The sequence below is a fragment of the Euprymna scolopes genome, chromosome 38 (genome assembly GCF_053919585.1).
Source record: "Euprymna scolopes isolate OS-2025 chromosome 38, ASM5391958v1, whole genome shotgun sequence".
Taxonomy (NCBI): Eukaryota; Metazoa; Mollusca; class Cephalopoda; order Sepiida; family Sepiolidae; genus Euprymna; species Euprymna scolopes.
The window spans coordinates 23,041,318-23,061,376 of NC_136519.1; the positions used below are offsets into that span (position 1 = coordinate 23,041,318).

At 31.8% G+C, this 20,059-nt stretch overlaps 1 protein-coding gene across 24 annotated transcripts in view; it reads left to right on the forward strand.

Annotated features, from left to right (window-relative positions):
* The window catches only part of LOC145263089 (peripheral plasma membrane protein CASK-like), a 1,377,184-nt gene that overhangs the window by 1,311,284 nt on the left and 45,841 nt on the right, over positions 1-20,059 (forward strand). For 13 of the 24 annotated variants that reach the window (XM_080119970.1, XM_080119972.1, XM_080119968.1 and 10 more), the window contains one exon: positions 3,511-3,712. In XM_080119970.1, the coding sequence (XP_079976096.1) occupies positions 3,511-3,712 (202 nt within the window). The remainder of the gene's footprint in view (positions 1-3,510; positions 3,713-20,059) is intronic. The other 11 variants (XM_080119992.1, XM_080119990.1, XM_080119973.1 and 8 more) reach the window with 1 other exon arrangement.

Sequence of the window (20,059 nt, forward strand, 5' to 3'; positions counted from 1 at the left end):
TGACACATTATGTTGGTAAATAAATCATAATTAAAAAGTATTGAAAATCCTTCAGTACTGCCATATTTTTTTTTTTCATTATTTAAATATGTAAACTCTTTTTTTTTTTATATGTACTAAAAGGCTTATGGCAAACGCTTCGTTGATATCGCGAGCTGCTTCAGCAGCTTTTCAGCCTAGCTTGAATTGAAAGACGAAAATTGTACGAATTTGCATTTTTTCATGTTGTATTCAACGTTTTGTTTTAAAACGATTGTAATTTAAATGATTTGATAGAGCCCCCCCCAAAAAAAACCCAACGCTCTTTAAAATGATATATAAAGTAAATGTATTATAACGAAAACTTATTTGAAAATACATCATTTGAAATTAAAATTTAAAATTTCACAAGAACCTTCTTATCACTGTAATACGAAACAGGAAAGATTATATTTTACTCATGATTAAGGACAGTTTCATTCTTGCAAGATAGATAAAATTATCTTTGTTTTATAGGATGTTGTTGTTAAATTAAAAAAAAAAATAAAAGCCTCCACCAAGTAGTTGTACATTCTTCTTTTTCTGCTTCGATGAAGAGATATATTCTCGAAAAGTTGGGAAATTCTCACCACCTAAAATCTTGAATGAAATGTTGATAAATATATCATAATTGAAAATAATTGAAAATCCTTCAGTACTGTCATTCTTTTAATTCATTGGCTAGTGTCCATTGTGTTCACCCACAAACTGCATTGTCATGGCATTCAAACACAACTCCTTTCACAATTATTTAAATATTTAAATACTTTTAAAAGTATATTCTTTGTTTGGTTTTATTTTCGCTTTCTGAACAAAGAAAAATCTATTTTTTAAGAAAATTTTGGCAATGCTTCACCTTTGTAAGTCAAAATGGGTCCTAGATATGACCTTAAACTATATCCAGTGGTGAGGCCCCAGCTTGAAGGCTTTAGGGAGTGTGGAGCCGCCCTTTAATTGCCATTGTTCCAAGGTCCACTCTAATCCGGAGTGGTAGTACCTGTTAGGGTTCCAACTATAGGTTAAATAGAAACCGCCTTGAAAACAACAAATATATTTTATTAAAACAATTTTTCTTCAAAATCTTTGGATTCGGTATTAAATAACCTGAAAAGGGTTGATATGCCGTAAAACAAAAACAACCAACCAAATGTAAGTCAAAATGAAACAAGCATTATAGTAAGCTTTTATTTGTTCCGATTATTTTTTACGCTTATAATTTTTTTTTTTTTAAGAAATGAGCATGTTAATTCTAATTGTGTTTTTTGTTCAAAACACATCCATTTGCTCAAAACATGCACTTCAATTTGAATTATTGGCACTACTGTTCTCATCTTGAGTGTTATTAACACAACATTTCGGTTGATGTAATCTCCGACCTTCTTCAGGTGTATTCAACTAGAAGATGAGGATGGATAAATAATACAAGATTACTCGCCTCAAAAAGAATTCCAATTAATTGTCGAAATTTTGAATCTTGTATTATTGAGTGTTATTTTCACAACGTGAACACTAGAATATTTCAATTAAAAGTCAAATATGAACAGGTAAAATTATAGAAGAATAAAAGGCCAATCAAATGAGGTATAGTTTGTTTAAACAGTTACATTAAATCTTAGCTTAAATTTGCAGTTTTTGAAAAAATTACAAGGGTGGACTTTCTTTTTACCGCTTGTATATATAGAGAGAGACCGATTGATCATAACGAATGGAGGTATACATGCTTCGATGGCATTATGAAAAATGCAGCATCGAATATTATCAAACTGCAACAAACTAGGGAAAGAAATAAAGTATTATCCGTTGTAGATCATTAGCTGGTCTGAAATGTCATCTGCGACTCACACACAAGGTTAAATAGACGGAGTTGTAAGAACCTTATACGTCAAAATTGACGGGAGTAAGACTTCATGGCTCACAGAAGAAACACAAGCTAATTTTTGAGATGAGGATGGATAATTTATATCATTTGATTTATTCGGGATACTGGTCTCATCTTGGATCTTACTCTCATAATCTCTCTCTCTCTCTCTCTCTCTCTCTCTCTCTCTCTCTCTCTCTCTATATATATATATATATATATATATATATATATATATATATATATAAATAGAAAGAGAGGGGGACAGGCAGACAGAGGCACAGATTGGTTACTCTGACAATATATATATATAAAATTTTAGTCATTCAATAAATTAAAAAATTTGTAGATGGTAAACATCGAAATCCTATAGGATGAGGAGTTATAATATTTCAAATGTATTCTTTGTCGTACATAGAATAATAAAAATCTTTTGATTTGAAATTTAAACATTTCACGTCATAAATTTATTGAATGACTAAAATTTGATTTATTTGCTCTGTCTTGTATATCGAGCAATTTTCATTTAGGTGGGATAGTACTTATAGAATATTACTGCCAATAATATTTTGTAAAATTTATAATCACAGGTTTCCATACCAGTTGATTGTTAGATAATTTTATTCTGAAGTATATATATATATATATATATATATATATATATATACAGAAAGAGAGAAAGGGACAGACAGAGACACACATTGAAGGATCAGCAATTTTTTATTCGATTTGCACCCCAAACAAGGCACAGTGCCACTTTGAAGTAGGGGGCTACTATTGAGGATATAAGTTGCAGGAATATTATGAAGGGAGATGAGCAGCAAGATGTCTGTTCACATTACACGTGAACTTCTGCATGTCAGTACAGTTGGGAAGGCAGAATCCCGGAAGAGAGTTCCAAAGTCTAGCAGTTCTGGGGAAGAAACTATTGGAGTAGAAGGCTTTCTTACACCTAGGGATCTCTACTGTGTAGGGGTGGGATTTAGCTGCTTGTCCAGTTTGTTTACCTCGAGAGAGTACAAGTGCTTGTAGTTCATCAGAGTATTCACCATTAAAATGCTTGCAGAACAGGCAGAGGGATGCAACATTTCGTCCATGGAACAGAGGCTGAAGCTTAGATGATAGTTCAGGACCTATCAGATTAATAATGAAGACAAGCACAGTAGTATAATTAACGATAGTGTATTGACAAAAATATGTTTCAGAAAGTATGTGTCTGATTCTATAGCCATAGCTGCCACAACTCTTAGTCATAACCATATTTATTGTATATGGGTAAGTCCATTTATATGCAAAATGGGTACATCAACTTACACGATGAGATATATCCATTTAGTTTGTTTATTTTTCTGCGTTGTTGTGTGAAAATAAAGTCCATCTGTAATAGGATGACTTTTTCTGTTGTATGTGTTGCAGTTTGGTAAGTTGTTCCTGATTATTAAATCTTTGACGGAATTGGTAGCTTGTCTCCTAATGCATTTCTACTTATTTCAATTAATGCAAAAATATAGTAAACAATGTTGAGGCTACAACAAATGAGGTTAGTGTTGTACAACTTCTGGGTGACTCTGCTCATTCATTCAATTGTAAAAATACTGGTTGAATTCTGAGATTATACTTTTTTTCACTCTCAGGTAATTAACAAAGATGACCCTCACTGGTGGCAAGCGCGAAAGTGGAATTCTTCCCCGACTGAGCCTGCTGGTCTGATCCCGTCTCCAGAACTGCAAGAGTGCCGAGTTGCATCCGCTGCTTCGGAGAGAGCAAAGCAGGAAAACGCAGGCAAGTATCCGAAGAAAGAAAACATAGAGAAGTATCCCAGGCGAGAAAATGGAGGCAAGTATCAACATTCTAAGAGACTGACCAATAGCAGTGTTAGGCCGCATTTCTGTATTTGGTTGATAAACTAAAGACGTTTCGTAGATCTAACCCAGTTTTATCAGTTTGACTTGCTGTCACTTGCAACTTCCTTTGTTTTATTTTATTTAAAAAGTTATTAAAAGTAAAAAAAATTCTTTTTAAATATTACAGCTTGTAGACCTATTACTAATTTCGTTTTGGAAAACAAAAAAAAAAATAATTAAAAAATATATTCCATTTCTGAATTTTTGAGATGAGGATTAATTCTTCAGACTATTGTTTTCATCTTAAGTTTTGGTCAATGTAACCTTCGATCTTCTCCAGGTGTATCTTTTTTGAACTTAAGAATCTGCACATAATTTTGAACAGACTGCTTTATTTAATCCGTAGCATAGTGGATAAAATACTTGTTGAAATTCAGTTGTAAAGTTACACTCTTCTGGAGGTTGATGGCTCAATCCTCAGTGTGAACAACACAGAAAATACAGCTGTGAACTACTAAGGACTTCTACCCAGTCATGGTTGATGGAACGAGGATATACTACCTCTGTGGAAGAAATAAATGGTTCTGTTTAAAATTCTATGCAGATTTTTGAGTTTAACAGAAAGATTCTTGAATTGGATACACCTCAAGAAGGTTGGAGATTACATCGACCAAAACATTGTGAAAATAACAGTCAAGATGTCCACAGAATCCAAAATATTACAAATATACAAAAAGTTTAATTGTTTTTGTCACAACACTAAATGTATGCAAAATGAGATTTTAATTCTAAAAGAAAGAGCGTATCATTTTTACTATTCATTTATTATGCTCCTTTGACTTCTCTCCCCTTTTATGTAACTCTTTTAATCCAACCCTTTAAAAATAGTATTCAAATTAATATAATATCAGTCTACTGTTCACATTACCCGGTACTTGTACTGGGCTGGTCACTAAAGTGTCGTGTCTGCACAGATGCTGCACTCAAATTAATTGTCCTTAGTCAATGGAAGGGGAAACTCTTCTATACTAAGGCAATTTTATTTTTGCAGAATTCCTTTTTGAGGAGAGCTGGCTATCTCCCACATTAAACCGACCTTGTGTCACATTTTGTTTAGTAAGAAACAAATAAATAACCAGTCTACTGTTTACATCTTTCATAAATATTTCATACGATGGTCCCCTCAAAATACCTCCTTAATTCCTTTTTCATTTTATGAATTCACTAAATGTATTCGAAATGAGATTTTAATTCTAAAAGAAAGAGTGTATCCTTTTTGTTATTCATTTATTATGCCCCTTTGACCTCCCACCCCCCTTATTTAACTCTTTTAATCCAATCTTTGAAAAATGGTATTCAAATTTACACTATTCATATAATATCAGTCTACTGTTCACATCGTTCGTAAATATTTTGTTCAATAGTCCCCCAAAATATCTCCTTTATTTATTTATTATTTTCCTTTTTTTTATGAATTCATAATTTTTTAAGCGAGAAAAGTTTGGGTTCGAGGAATATCAAAGCATATTTTGGCAGGAAGCATTTCTTTAAACATATTTTACTGTAGAAGACGGACATGGAATGCTTTCTTTTCCAGTAACTTTTCATCTTCTCTCTGACTTTTTCTTTCTTTATGTAATAAATAAATCAATATTCCATCAGTTTGGAAAATTTCTTTATTCCATTAATGAGAAAGAAAAAAAAAATCAATACTTGTGAGAAAACATGTTATGTAAGCAACAAGTCCTTAACGCAAGGGTCAGCCTGACCTTAGCCATGGTTGTATTTATCATACCAAATCGGCAATATTTCTTTAACGATCTGAGTCTGGGGCATTTGAGTTAGGTGGCACTTTTTTCTGTCAAGCTCAGATATGGTTCTGGGCAGTTCTAGGAGGTTCACTTGCTAATTTCCAGAGAAGGCCGATGAGTTTGCTCAGGCATTTTTTGTAGGTCAGAGTTCTTTGCCACTTATGAGCTGACTTCTTAATCCAACATTATGTGTCATATCTTTCAATCGTGAGAGGGAGGACTCTGATCTTCGTATTGCCTATCATATGGCCCATCTTTTAATTAAAATGCATAACTGGCTTTTTATGTTCGGCAGTTCAATGTTCAAGCTTCCTTGTAATAATCTTGCCTGATGGTGGATAATTTTGCAAGTACAATGAAAAGTCGATTCCGCAGACAACTTCAGTGTACCTCCTACTCTTTGCAATATTGCCAAAATTAGTCAGTCATCAACAGAGTGGATGAAAATTCAGATGAAGACCCACCCACCCCACGTGTTGAAAAGAAAACCAAGTTGACAACAGGGGCATTAAAATTTATCACTAAGCCGAAAATAGTAAAAAGATGAAAAAAAAATTTCTGTTTTTTTTTTTTTTAATTTAGAAGAACAAGTAACTGTAAGGGAGTTCAGAGATCTCGTTTAATAGGATTCCAATAATGTCACAGTTTTCATTTGTTATTAGAATTTTGGAGAGAGAAAAGCAAATCTTTTCTTCTTCACCAGATTTTCGCTTTTTGCTCCAATTTACTTTATAAGGTATTTTCTTAGAGAAAAGAAAAACGGGTTATCCTGACGCTCCGCACTTCTTTATTTACATTGGAAGTGACGTCACACAAATCTTATAATACGAATGGCTACAATTGTAAAAATAATTTGTTTTATTTTTCTTTCATTTCGAGCTCCTTTTTTTTCTCCCGTTTGTTTTTGTTTTCTACAATTAATAAACCAGTTTACAAGTAAAAAATAATTTGTTTTAGCGAATTTAATTTTTTTTTCTCTCCCATTTGTTATATTGGTATTTGAGCGGAGAATCTAACATTTCTTTTCATTTTGAGAATTTGTTTTAGTTTTTAATTACTAACACAGCGGAGAATTTAACTTTTTTTTTTTTTTTCTCCCATTTCTTATTTTGAGCGGAGAATTTATTTTATTTTCATTTTGAGCTCTTTTTCCGATCCGGCGTTACCTTTTATAGGTACTCCTGCAGTCCTGCACTTTACGACCCGAGCTATTTTTAACGCTATTATTTAGAAACCTATTATTTAACATGGGGAAGGGAGGGTGTATTGTAACTATTCTGTACTTTCACCTAACAATTCAATTAAAAAAAAAGGTAAATATGAAGAATTACTCCACCCTCAAATTCCTTTAAAATTACCACTCTTAAAGGTTTTCGGGGTCGCTGAAAATGAAAATTACGGCAAATGAGTAGATTGAATTTACTTGTAAACTGGTTTATTAATTGTAGAAAACAAAGACAAACGGGAGAAAAAAGGAGCTCAAAATGAAAGAAAACTAAAACAAATTATTTTTTACTTGTAAACTGGTTTATTAATTGTAGAAAACAAAAACAAACGGGAGAAAAAAGGAGCTCAAAATGAAAGAAAAATAAAACAAATTATTTTTACAATTGTAGCCATTCGTATTATAAGATTTGTGTGACGTCACTTCCAATGTAAATAAAGAAGTGCAGAGCGTCAGGATAACCAAAAAACGTTTGCATTAACCCTTTCAATCTAATCTGATAATATATCCACATTAGATATGTCAATTAATCAATAAACACAGAAAGAAGGTCGGAGGTTTCATCAACTGAAACATTGTGAAAATAACACTCAAGATGTCCATAGTATCTGAATAATACAAATACACAAAAAGTTTGTTTTTGTCACTAAATGTATTCAAAATGAGATTTTAATTTTGATAGAAAGAGCATATCATTCTTGCTATTCATTTATTATGCCTCTTTGAGTTTTCTCCCCCTTTGTTTATCTAGTTTAATTCGACCCTTGAAAAATCGTGTTCAAATTTATGCTATTCATATGATACTAGCGGAACCTGTGGAATTTCATATGTAATATATTTATGTTGGCATTCTGTGTATGTTCAACGTAAATGGAGACACCCTGATATTATTGTAGCTCTTTTGTTAAAATTGCAAAACTAAGCGAACAGAGACGCACGACTTAGCCCGGTCATAAAATACACTTACATATGATGTTTTAATTTATGCAGATTTTATATATATTATTATAGAGTCAATTTTCTATCAATTCTTATATATATTAAAGTTGTGATTTCAAAAATGAGAAAAAATATATCTATATGACTTGGGTGCATTAGCTTGACTCAAAACTGAAACCAAATCATATGAATATATATATATATATATATATATATTGATATATATATATATATATATATATATATATAACCTCAGTTCCTTGAGCTATAACCAAAACCAAAATTTATGAAGAATTTTTGGTAAAATTATTTATAAAAAAGAAAGATGATTTGAGTGTCATCAGCGGTAATCGAAACTGAAACCAAAACTTATGAAGAAATTTTGCTAAAATTATTTATTACAAAAAAATAGAAAGTCATAACAATCAAACGACAATCGCTCGGAAGAAAAAAGATGTAATTGTGACACACAAAATAACACACACGCTATCATATTAATATGTAGATTAGTCTATGGATTACATCTTTCATGAATATTTAATCCGATAGACCTCAAATAGATCATTCAATCACTAGACAGATTCTCATAGAAAACGATGGTTTATTCTGGAGGCAAGGAGAGAATGACAGAATTGTATCGCTTTCTTAATAATTAGATTTTTGGAAAATCTTAAAATCAATTCGCTCACTACGAGCTTTTGGTTGCCGAATGAAGCATCCTTTATTTTCAAATCCGTTGTTTAATGTCATTAATGCTAACGTTTAATTCCCATTCTAAATAGATTGCCCTTAGAGGTTCACCACCCGAACCCTGCCAATTCCTGCTCTCCGATACATTGTTTACGCTTCGAAAGTTACATTTACAATTTATGTAACTGAAAGATGGATTTAGGTAATTAATTCTTAGCCTTGTAACTCTCACTTCTTTTTACTTTTGTAACATGGCCGTTACGCTCATTACAGTTCAAAACTCTCTCAGACCCCTCACGCCGTCTGGCATCGTCAAAAAGGAACAAATAAATAAAAATAAACAAATCCGACTCGGCTTTTCTTTCTTTTTTTATCTCAAGTCGTTTATTACTATTTTTCTTCCTCCCCGTCCTGACACCAGCTTTAAAGTCTCTCACTTCTGCTCCACTACACACCGGCCATAGACACTCTTTCTTCTTCCTTGATTTTATATGTCCATCTCCTTCAGTGCTGACTTTGTTTCTCCCCAACCACGTGCTGCTCATTTTTGTCTTTTTCTTTAGCCACAAGCCCGAGCACACTTGCCAATTTGCATACGCGTTCAAACGCTGCTCCTGCTGCTAATACAATCGCTTGCCATCCATCCTTCGGCTCCTGCTGATATTTTCATATGCACTCACATGTGCTCTGTTACACTTTGTCCTTTAGTTCTCATATTCCATGAGTAATGTTTCTGACAAAGAGGGAAAAATTGCTGTTTTTTGGGGCCAGAATCTATTCCATCTAACATTTACTGTTTGCTAGCTTTCAATCTTGAAGTCGTATTTTATTTTTATTTTATTTTTCTTGCATCAAATTGTTTCATGCCTTGTCAGGAGCGATTTCCATTAAAAACTCAGTCACATAATGTGACAACAGTCATAGAAACAAGCAGCCACGGGTGGCATGTGCAATACTCAAACTTGAAACCCGAGTATAACGCGGCAGAATTCTCCCATTGGAATGGTTGAGATCTCTTGAATGTGGCCACTAAACGGACCAGCATTGTACCAGTCATAGAAGAGAGTAGGCATTCTCTTAAATACTAAATGCTCGTAGGAATGATAGACACTATTTTTGCTGACATTACTCAGCTGGACCAAGCTTGTATTGTTGCTCTGAATGCACATTATTATCTGAAAAACAACAGATTTGTCATCATTTCAATCAAGGCCAACTGGTTAGACTCAACAGCTGAGCCAGAAGCCGCATTTGCCGCAGAAGTTGCTAAATTGTGATTAGAAGAAAAAAATCAAATGCCTTGAACAGCACACATTGAAATTATATGAACGAGATCATGCGGTTGTAGTAGAGCCCCTCCAAAAAAGAAGTGAACTATTTTTACCCTCTCCTCCCATTCCCCTTTTCTTATGCATAAATTATTTCAAGTTGAAACAACATGCACTCGAGACGGATTATTTTGTTCTCTTCACATAAGCAGCAGGAGTCTTTATTGTTTCTTCACTGACAACCAAATGTACGAATAACATGGTACCCAAAAACAAAATTCTTTTGAGCAAGATAACCGTCTCCTTTTATTCTACCATTTCGGATTCCTGGTAGCGCCTAAATTTGCATAATCACCACCAGCTCTAAATGGATCTAGGTTCACATACTATTGCCTCCTTACAATGGACACGTGCTCTTGAGTGTAAAGCCATTCTTGTAATAGAAAAATGTAGTTGCCCCAAGCAAAAATAAAAAATGGCAGCATAAATCCAGTCAGGATCAGCAGAGCATAGTGTTCTTCTTTTGTCAAGACAGAAAGTTATCACTGAAGAATTCAAAGACATGCAGTATCTATATAATTATAAAACTCTGTGAACCATGCACCTTTGCTTGAATTTTGTCTTCGATTCCATCTTTTAAAAAAGGGATGACAGTGGAATTTATTGTCGTATATATGCATATATATATATATATATATATATTTATTAGTGATGGGACGATTCCAATATTTTTCCCGATTCTGATGCAATTACAGATTCCATACTAAATTCCCACTTCCGATTTTTTATAAATCTCTAAATATTTAACTATAAAAAGTGTTCTTTTGTCCCAATTACTGTAAAAACGCATCTTAAATGTGCATATATTTTCTTAAACGTAAAACACACTTGTGAAGGGGTGATCTAGAGAGTTTAGTCTTACTGGAAGTTTAAATCAATAAATATTTATTATTTTATTATTACTACAAGCAGTGGAAGATGTTTCTTAAACCAAAATCAAATAAAAAAGATAATTAAATGGAATCGGTTTTGGCATCGGAAAATAGGCTCAAATTTTTCTGATACCGATTCCGATACCCCAAAAAGCTTCAATTTTTCCAATTCCCGAGTCCAATTCTAATTAATCATCCCTACACACACGCACACACACACACACATATATATATATAATATATATATATATATATATATATATATATATAGGCATGGCTCAGATGCTAAGGAATGAGGTTGGAGAGTTGTATGTTTTGGTTTGAATTCTAGCTGATGGCACCTAAGTCATATATATAATTTTTTTAGTTTTGATCTCACTACCATATATTAGGTTCAATATAATAATTGATAGAAAATTGTCTATAATAATGAATACATAATCTGCATGAAGTAAAATATCATATTGAAGCATATCTTACAATCAAGCAATGCCGGGCGGTCTGCTAGTATTTTATAAAGCAATCTGATTGGTTTGCTTCTTATCATCCCTGGTTACAATAGAATCGCTCAAATCAAATATTTCAACTGCAGCCTCTTATTTCTCTTCATTTCTACACAATTACCACATGCTTTAAATTTCCTCTGATCCACAAAATCCCTCCCCTTCACTATAGAGATCCATAGATGTTGGAAAATTTTTACTATACTAGCATCTTTCCTTGGACTGCTTGCATTTCGAATTCCCTCCCTGCTTTTCAACCGTACCAGCATACGGAAGTTTAAATGTATTAAGAACATACGTCTTGCTGCCCAAATCCTCACCCAGGTTAACTCTCCCTTATAAATCTGGTCCCTATCACTCTAGCCCCTTACATTTTGGTAGCAGTATGCTTGTTTGGGGTAAGCAATAGTTAAATGTTCAGCTAAAGAGATATATTCGTTTGAAGTAGCTGAGTGGGCTTGGTTACTATTTCAAATAATAATCTTTTAAGTTGCTTTACTGACCGTTTGTGGTCAGAGCTGGTAATATCCTTAAGCATGAAGCTTTCAGCATATCTTTCGACATCTCTACCAAGCTGTTGAAAGAAAATAGGTCTGTCCTGGTTGAATGTAAGCATACATTTTTCGTGCCATTTCACTACAGACTGAGAGTAATTTTTTTAAAGATTCAGCCATTGTCTTGTATATGTGTGTGTTCAGTTTGCCTATATTTTGAGTCATCAGTAAATATACCCATCTTGAAAGCGATTTAAGAAGTAGATGGCTCCACCTGTTGCTTGGCTTGCACTTCTTTGTCTATGACATGTCCTGCAAAAGGGATATCTTTGAGGTAGCTGAGTAATAATCTAGTTACTGAAGTGTTCATGGTTGGAGCTGATAATATCCTTAAGTGTGAGGCGTTTGGCATATCTTTTGACATCCCTTCGAAGCTGCTATACTAGTCAGTATTTATAGCTTAACTAATCATATTCTTGTGAGGAAGAACCCAGATGTACTCCTATTCATTATATCTAAACTTGTAAATTGGGTTCAACATTAATAAAACAAAATAATTCTGTAAAAAAATAGCATCCAAATTTTTTCATCATTTTAGCAATTTTACTCAAATTTGTACCAATTTATTTACTTAAATTTGGAAGAATTTAGTCATTCCCTGACTAATCCTATTAATCTCTAACTGTGCTTCACCTTATCCTAACAAGAGTCTATACAAAATTTCAGCCAGATCAAACCAGTAGTCCCTCCCCCTCCAAAAAAGTGTGGAATGGATAGACAAAGAGAAATATAATATACAAGGGGCATTTAAAAAATTTTAATTCTTTAAAATGAAATTCATAAGTTTAGAAAGCCAATACAACGCAGATTTAAAAAAACAAATAAATAAATAAAACATCAAAAAACATTTATTTGTTTAAAATCAACTTTTCATCGATATAACACCTTCGTTAGGAATAGAACCAGTTTTTTTTTCTTGTGTCACGGTGTCACTAGAAAAGTAAGATCTACGTGATGTTCTTCAACGATATTTTCAAATATTCATAATAAGGAGGAATGCATGGCTTGTGTGTGAAATGAATTAATGAAGTTTTTTTTTCTGCGATAAAAAAAAAAATCTGAGTTTTATTGGCTTTCTAAACTTACGAATTTCGATTTAAATTTAAACAATGCTTACATCAATGGCTAAAAAAACTCGTCACTAATTTTTTTTTTAAATTTTACTTCATTTGATTTAATTTTTATTTATTTAATTTAATTTTTATTCATTTAATTTAATTTTTATTCATTTAATTTAATTTTTATTTATGCAATTTAATTTTTATTAATTTAATTTAAATTTTATTCATTTAATTTAATTCTGATGTATAACTTATGAAAAGAGACCAAAAATAAAAAAAGTGGGCTAAAGAGTTGGTTGTCGGTGTTATACAATGAATCGTCCAAAGAGTAATTCGCTTTTAATCTAAAGATATGATAAAGATATGTTTTAAAAGAGATTTTAGTTAGTATGTGTGAATATTACTAACCCCATTCAAAATGAGAATCAGCATGCATTGCTTAACCCCAGTTGCTGTGATGACATTCACTGCTTGTCTTTAACTTGCTCTCACTTATTCAGCTTTTAGTACTAACCATTTTGTTTGCTGCTTTTGTGTAGATTTGCTGTGACCATTGTTTCTTTTTGTTCCCGTTTCTGTAACATTAGCGTGTTTTTTATTTATTTATTTAACTAAAACAATCTCAGTTCACTCGAAACTTATAACTAATTAGAACAATTGAAGTAGAAGTTTTTTTTTCAAGCATAACTCAATCCAAGAACTAAGCCATATTTGTGCATGCATTTTGTCTGATTAAAATCATGGCCTCCATTCAGTTTCAAGAGAAAAGGGGTACCCTCTGTAAGGATGCCTGCACATATACTTGTGAAGCAAGGATTGCTCAATCGCCAACAACACCTCTCCTAAGTCGGCACTGCTTGAATCCAGTGGCCAGGAGAAGTCCAGGATGACTGGAAACAATGCTAAAATAAGCAGAGAGCACATACAGCACTTGGTATTCTCAAATGGTCACCCGTTTTAGTTCTAACCAGGTTAAATGATGCTTAACTCTGATGATCTAATGGGAATTAGTGTATCAATGTGATTATTTCTTATATTAAAATATATAGGGAAAAATTCATATTTAGTTATTGATATCTGCACTCAATTTCAGGAAAAAAGTTGTTTTATTAAATGATTAAATGAGAAAGATTAAGGATAAAAAAAAATGCCCTTTGGAAATATTAACTCTGATCATTTTATGTGAAACTTGTTAAAAAAAAAAAAAAAGAAAAGAAAAGGCAGAAATCTTTTTCATGCTGATCATCTCCTTTATTCACACAATTTTTAAAAATTATTTTTTACTTAAAAAAAAAAAAAAAAAACGGGGTCAAAGACAGCAATATTAATAAACAATTTAATTAAACATTTTTTTAAATATTTTCTTTGGATAATTTTCAAATTTGGTATTCGTAAAGACATTTTATTTCTTAAATTTTAAAGTTTTACTTTTTAAACCGAATAAATGCATAAGCATAAACAGCGTGGGTGTGTGTGTGTATATATATATATATATATATATATATATATATATAAATACCCGTTCACATACACTTTTCACAATAAAGCTAGAACCCAGAATTAGATAGAATCGAGCAATTGCATCGACACCGGACAACGCCAGACCCAAAGTGGGTTTCGATGTACTGCATCTCATCAGTGACGTGCTCCGACATAGGCGCGAACACAGGTTGTCGCACGCATGAAGTATGCAGTACTGACGACCTAACCCTATGGGCCACAGCGCAATCTTTTGGCTATGCTTCGATTTTTAATTCTTATATTTTTATCCAGTTCTACATTCTACGATGTGACAAACAACGCGTCCTATACAACTAAGACAGTTACTGCTGGTATGCAGGCGGTAGATATCACATCTACAAACATTAACTGAAATTAGCCGACTCGCTAGACATTTGTTGAAGGACATCACGTCCCTACGAAGGATGAACCGCTTTTTCTACACATATTAGACATTAAGAGGAGATTATAGATAGATATATAAATACTCGTTCACATACACTTTTCACAATAAAGCTAGAACCCAGAATTAAATAGAATCGAGCAATTGCATCGACAACTAATCTATCTAATTCTGGGTTCTATCTTTATCGTGAAAAGTGTATGTGAATGGGTATTTATATATCTATCTATAATCTCCTCTTAATGTCTATATATATATATATATATATATATATATATATATATATATATATATCCAGATCATAGTCATATTTTTTATAGATGCATAACAAATAAATCAATACAAAAAGGTTTCAGAATTTAAATAAAAATATTAAATTTAGTTAAGATTTTTAAAGAAAACATCTATTAAAATTAATAACATAATTTCATATTGTTTGAATTATTCAGACTACTTTTCTCATTTTTGTTAATTTTTTAAAATATTTATAAAAATTTAATTTCCTAAATTTAAAATATTTTCTATTAAACATTTATTTTTTTTTCTTTTTAAACCTAATATATAAACAATTCAAACAATTTTTTTTTTTCTTCATCCAAATTGTAACCTTTAATAAATTCAAAATACAAAAACACAGAATTTAATATTTTTCAGACTAATATTCTCATTTTAGTTATTATTTTCACAGTGTTTTGGTTGATGCCGACAAAACAAGAACAATCTCCCCCATAAAGTTTCCAGTTCAAAATTCTGTATAAGATTTTAAGTTCGAAAAGTTCACCTAAACCAGGTTGGTAGCTGTGGTGGGCAGTGGTCTAGTGATGCCCGGGAGCCAGCTCCTTACTTATGCGCCTCAAAAACTCAAGTATAAGTCCTAGTACTGATAAATATTATGAGAAAGGGGGATGATTTTAATATGATTCGATGACTCCTCCTTTCTTCAATTTCAATGCCCAAGGACATCATTCTTTTCATGATTCTAGACATTTTGCATGCCATCAGAGGTTACACGAACAGAAATTTTGTGAAATTACCAACCAAGATGAGAAGAGTAGTCTGAATAAGACAAATTATGAATCCTCATCTCAAAAATTCCCAAACACAATTTAAGCTTATAAAAATTAAATTTTTTCTTTTTTTTTTTTTTAAATTGCTCCGGAATTGATTTGAAATAGCATCCTCTTACGCCCAAGTGGCAATACGGCAATACGCCTTGTTTGGGGGTGAAAGTGAATATTAAAAAAAAGACAAAAAAAAAACTTGTTGCCTATATTTTGTAAAAGTTTCGTATCATAATCGTTTTTTTTTTGTTGTTTTTTTTTTTTCATATCGACAGTGTTGTTAATCTAACAACACTATTTTTAGTTAATAACTAGCATGAGTGCCCGGCGTTGCCCAGGTGTTTTCAGGTGTATGTTGAGCAAAAAAAAAAAAGAAAAAAAGGTCAATTTTTTTAAATTTTGACCCCTATTATGACCCCTTAAAATTTATTGTTTAGGGCTCAAATAAAATTATTAAGTTAGATCCATGTCCAAAGAACCTATATCATAAATTACACGTGTTTAGACCCAAAACTGTAGGAGGAGTTTGGTAGAGTTCTTAACGTTGAGATTTGACCTCTTAATCGACAAATTTCTGTCCGAAAACCAATCACCTCGATTTCCCCAAATCTCAGTACCCTGTATATCAAATTTCGAATCTGTAGGCTTAAAATTGACAGAGTTATTGCGTAGGGAAATGTACACAGACACACACACACACACACACACACAGACACGTTCACTTTTATATATATACTAGCAGGGGTGCCCGGCGTTGCTCGGGTGTTTGGAGGTGTATGCTGTGCAAAAAAAAGCAAAAAAACAAAAAAAAATGGTTAATTTTTTAAAACTTTGACCCCTATTATGACCCCTTAAAATTTATAGTTTCGGGCTCAAATCACTTTATTAAGTTAGATCCATGTTCAAGGAACCTATATCTAAAATTTCAAGTGTCTAGACCCAAAATTGTCGGAGTTTGGTAGAGTTCTTAAAGGTCAAATCGTTGAAATTTGACCCCTTAACAGCCAAATTTCTGGCTGACACCCGTCACATCGATTTTCCCAAATCTCAGTACCCGGTATTTCAAATTTCGAGTCTATAGACTAAAAATTGACAGAGTTATTGAGTAGGGAAATGTACACAGACAGACAGACAGACAGACACGTTCACTTTTATAGATATATAGATATATATACATATATATAGATTTTTAGTTAATAATTTTTAGTTAATAATGCCATTGTTAATTTATTTATTGCGGACTATTATCCTCATCTTTCTTGGTCGTTTTTTCACGACATTTCAGCCACCTAATCTTCATATATATATCATAAATAATACTCATCTCGATAATAAATTCCAATTAAATAATATAAATGCCATTGTTATCAAACAACTGATGCGTTGAAGAAAACGCGTTTCATTTGACTTTCTTTGCTTTAATTATTTAGTATATAAAAACACAAAAACTTTTTTTTAAATGAAAATCGCTCAAGACAAGACATGAAGCCACTTGATGTAAGGAGCTAACAAGAACAAAAAATGGTTATCAAAAAGACTGGAGATGCTTATATTGGCCTTAGTCTTTAAAAAAATCAAGACTAGGTAAGAGGAAACTTTAGCAACAAAATTATATTAATCATTTTTTAAGTGTCAGTTTTAGTCATTTAGAACTGTTTTAAAGCTTCACTGCTCACTCAAATTTGGACCAAATTTCAAACAATTTACAGTTTATAGATCACCTTCTCAGCTATATTGTGAAAATTTTTTTTTCAATTTTCGTTCAGTTAAACAAAAGTTATGAATTTACTGGTGTTCAAAATCGTAAAAAAATGTAAGGAGGTGAGCAACGTTTTTATGACTAGTTTCCATAGCAACCATGTCGCTTCAGCGACTAGTGTGGCTCCTAATTCACTGGTGTCGCGAAAAGAGAAGTAAGTGAAACAGACAGAATGAAAGGGAAATAATTGGGGGATTTTATTGAAAGCAGATGAGTGCCATACATTGTTATTACATATGTATATGTTATGTTTATGGGGGCAAAAAATGAGACTGAAATTAAACAAAGAACAAGTGAATTTGTTGGAAGCCTGGAAAAATCATGGATTGCAATAGAAAAATGCGAGTATAAAAAGTAATATGGTTAAGCTTAAACATGGAAAAGTAAAGAACTAGTTGTTAAAACTGGAAAAGAAAAGGACAAGATATTCTAGTAAAAAATCTAATAAATTTATAACTTAAAATATTGCAGCATTAAATTTTTTTAAAATTACATTTAACATTATATAATCAATTCTTAATGCTGCAATATTTTAAGCTATAAATTTATTATATTTTTTACTAGAATATCTTGTCCTTTTCTTTTCCAGTTTTAACAACTAGTCCTTTACTTTTCCATGTTTAAGCTTAACCATATTACTTTTCATGCTCGTATTTTTCTATTGTAATTTAAATATGTTTAAATACACTTTTAAAAACTTGTTTTATTTTTGGAATAAAATTAAGTAATACATGTTTATGGATATAATATTTTTAAATAGTTTAGAGAAGCAGATTTATTTTAATAAATTGTGCCTCATGATCGTTTTTTTTTTTTTTTTTTTTTTAATTAAATTCACAAAAAAATGTTTGACAGCAAAAAATATAAATCCCCCTACAAAACATATTTTTACTAAATAAGCCTCTGATGGTGAAATCAGTTGATGCGGTTCTCAGGCCGTGTAAGAAGCTGATGGTGAATGCTGGGGACCATATTGAATTCCAACCCCCCCCCCCGCCGCCATACTATAAACTTTCTTATTCTATTCATTTCTTGTAAGAATTATATTTCAATAATAAATTATGAGCACTTAATAACAGGAAGTTAGCTGCCAATTACCCAGTATGTATTTAAAAAAAAGAGAAGGTATTACAGTCTAATGAATATTTTCAAATAATGTCGTCTTTGAGCTAATAATTTATATTAAAAAAAAAAAAAATGAATCTGATTCTCTTAGACATTTTAAAATTCAAAATGTAAAATATGTTATTCCAAAATTGAAATATTTTTTAAAATTTCACTACAATAATGAAAAAGAACTAATATCTCTAGAGGTTATGTCCCTTGATGTTGTCCATTGCCTCCATTAATCAAATGAAGATTTTTTTTTTCATTTTTTTTTTTTTTTTTTGCAGCTTTTTTTCAGGCTTTGCATTTTATTGGCCTTCATTGGCTCCCTTTGTCTTTTTTTGGCTGACAATACGAAAGCTTTTTGACTGCATACTGCCATTACCCATCCCAGACAAAAGCAAACATGCCTGGTGAATGTTAAGCATTATTGCGAATGGTCCTAACATTAACAATGGGTTTTTATTTTTGATGCCTGTTCATACTTATCTTTTAAACCAACACATTTCAGGTGAAAACATTACGTATCTACGTGTGATCCCAAAATTAGTATAAATTCCAAAAACTGCAAAAAATGATATAGTAGAGGAATAATTACAAGTAAAAATTAAATTTTGGAGTTTATAGAGTTTTGATGTATCTTTTAATGATGGAGAGTTTCACAGAATCCAGGAGAAGGTAACTGCAACTAAGAATTTTGACTAAATCATCCACACTGCCATTTTCAATCTATGTATCTAGGATCGTATTTGTAGCGTTTAAAAATTTTTTTTATCTAAAATACTCCTAGCAGATCATCTACTGGATCATTTTACATAATTTTTGGAATTTATACTAATTTTGACATCACATGTGAGTACATAATGTTTTCACCTGAAATGTGTTGGTTTAAAATATCACCAAAATAAACAAGCACCTTATTTTCATTTTTTTTTTTTTTTTTTGCCTTGCCTTGCCTTTTTTTTTTTTTTTTTTGAATCTTTATTTTTTAATGTCTTTTCTTTTTTGAATTTATTAAAACTTAGCAGGTGAACTCGGCAATGCCCCAGTGTAAAATAGGTCAAAAGAATTTGTTTATTATTAGTATTAGTAGTGATACTACAACAATAAGTATTATTATTATTATTATTATTAGTAGTAGTAGTAGTAGTAGTAGTAGTAGTAGTAGTAGTAGAACAACAATGCAATAAAATAAAATTCCTCAATTATTATAAAAGGAATAAATAGATATTATTTAAATGGAATGTGTTGTAATGAACTCATAGCACTTATGCCCCTCTAGACGTAAATACCCCTGACTAAACCAACAAGCAGCAAAATCCCACCCTTTCACTGTACAGATCCCTAGATGCCTCAAGGAATGAGTCGGCATAAGGGAAGAAAATCCTTGATAGAAAATATCAGTTTCTTCCCTTTAGTAAATAAAGTGGCTGAAAAAACCAAGCTGACTTAACGACTCACAGAATTAATATGATTTTTTTAAAACTTTTAGATATTCATTGTCTGTCGACCAAAGAAAGCGTCTA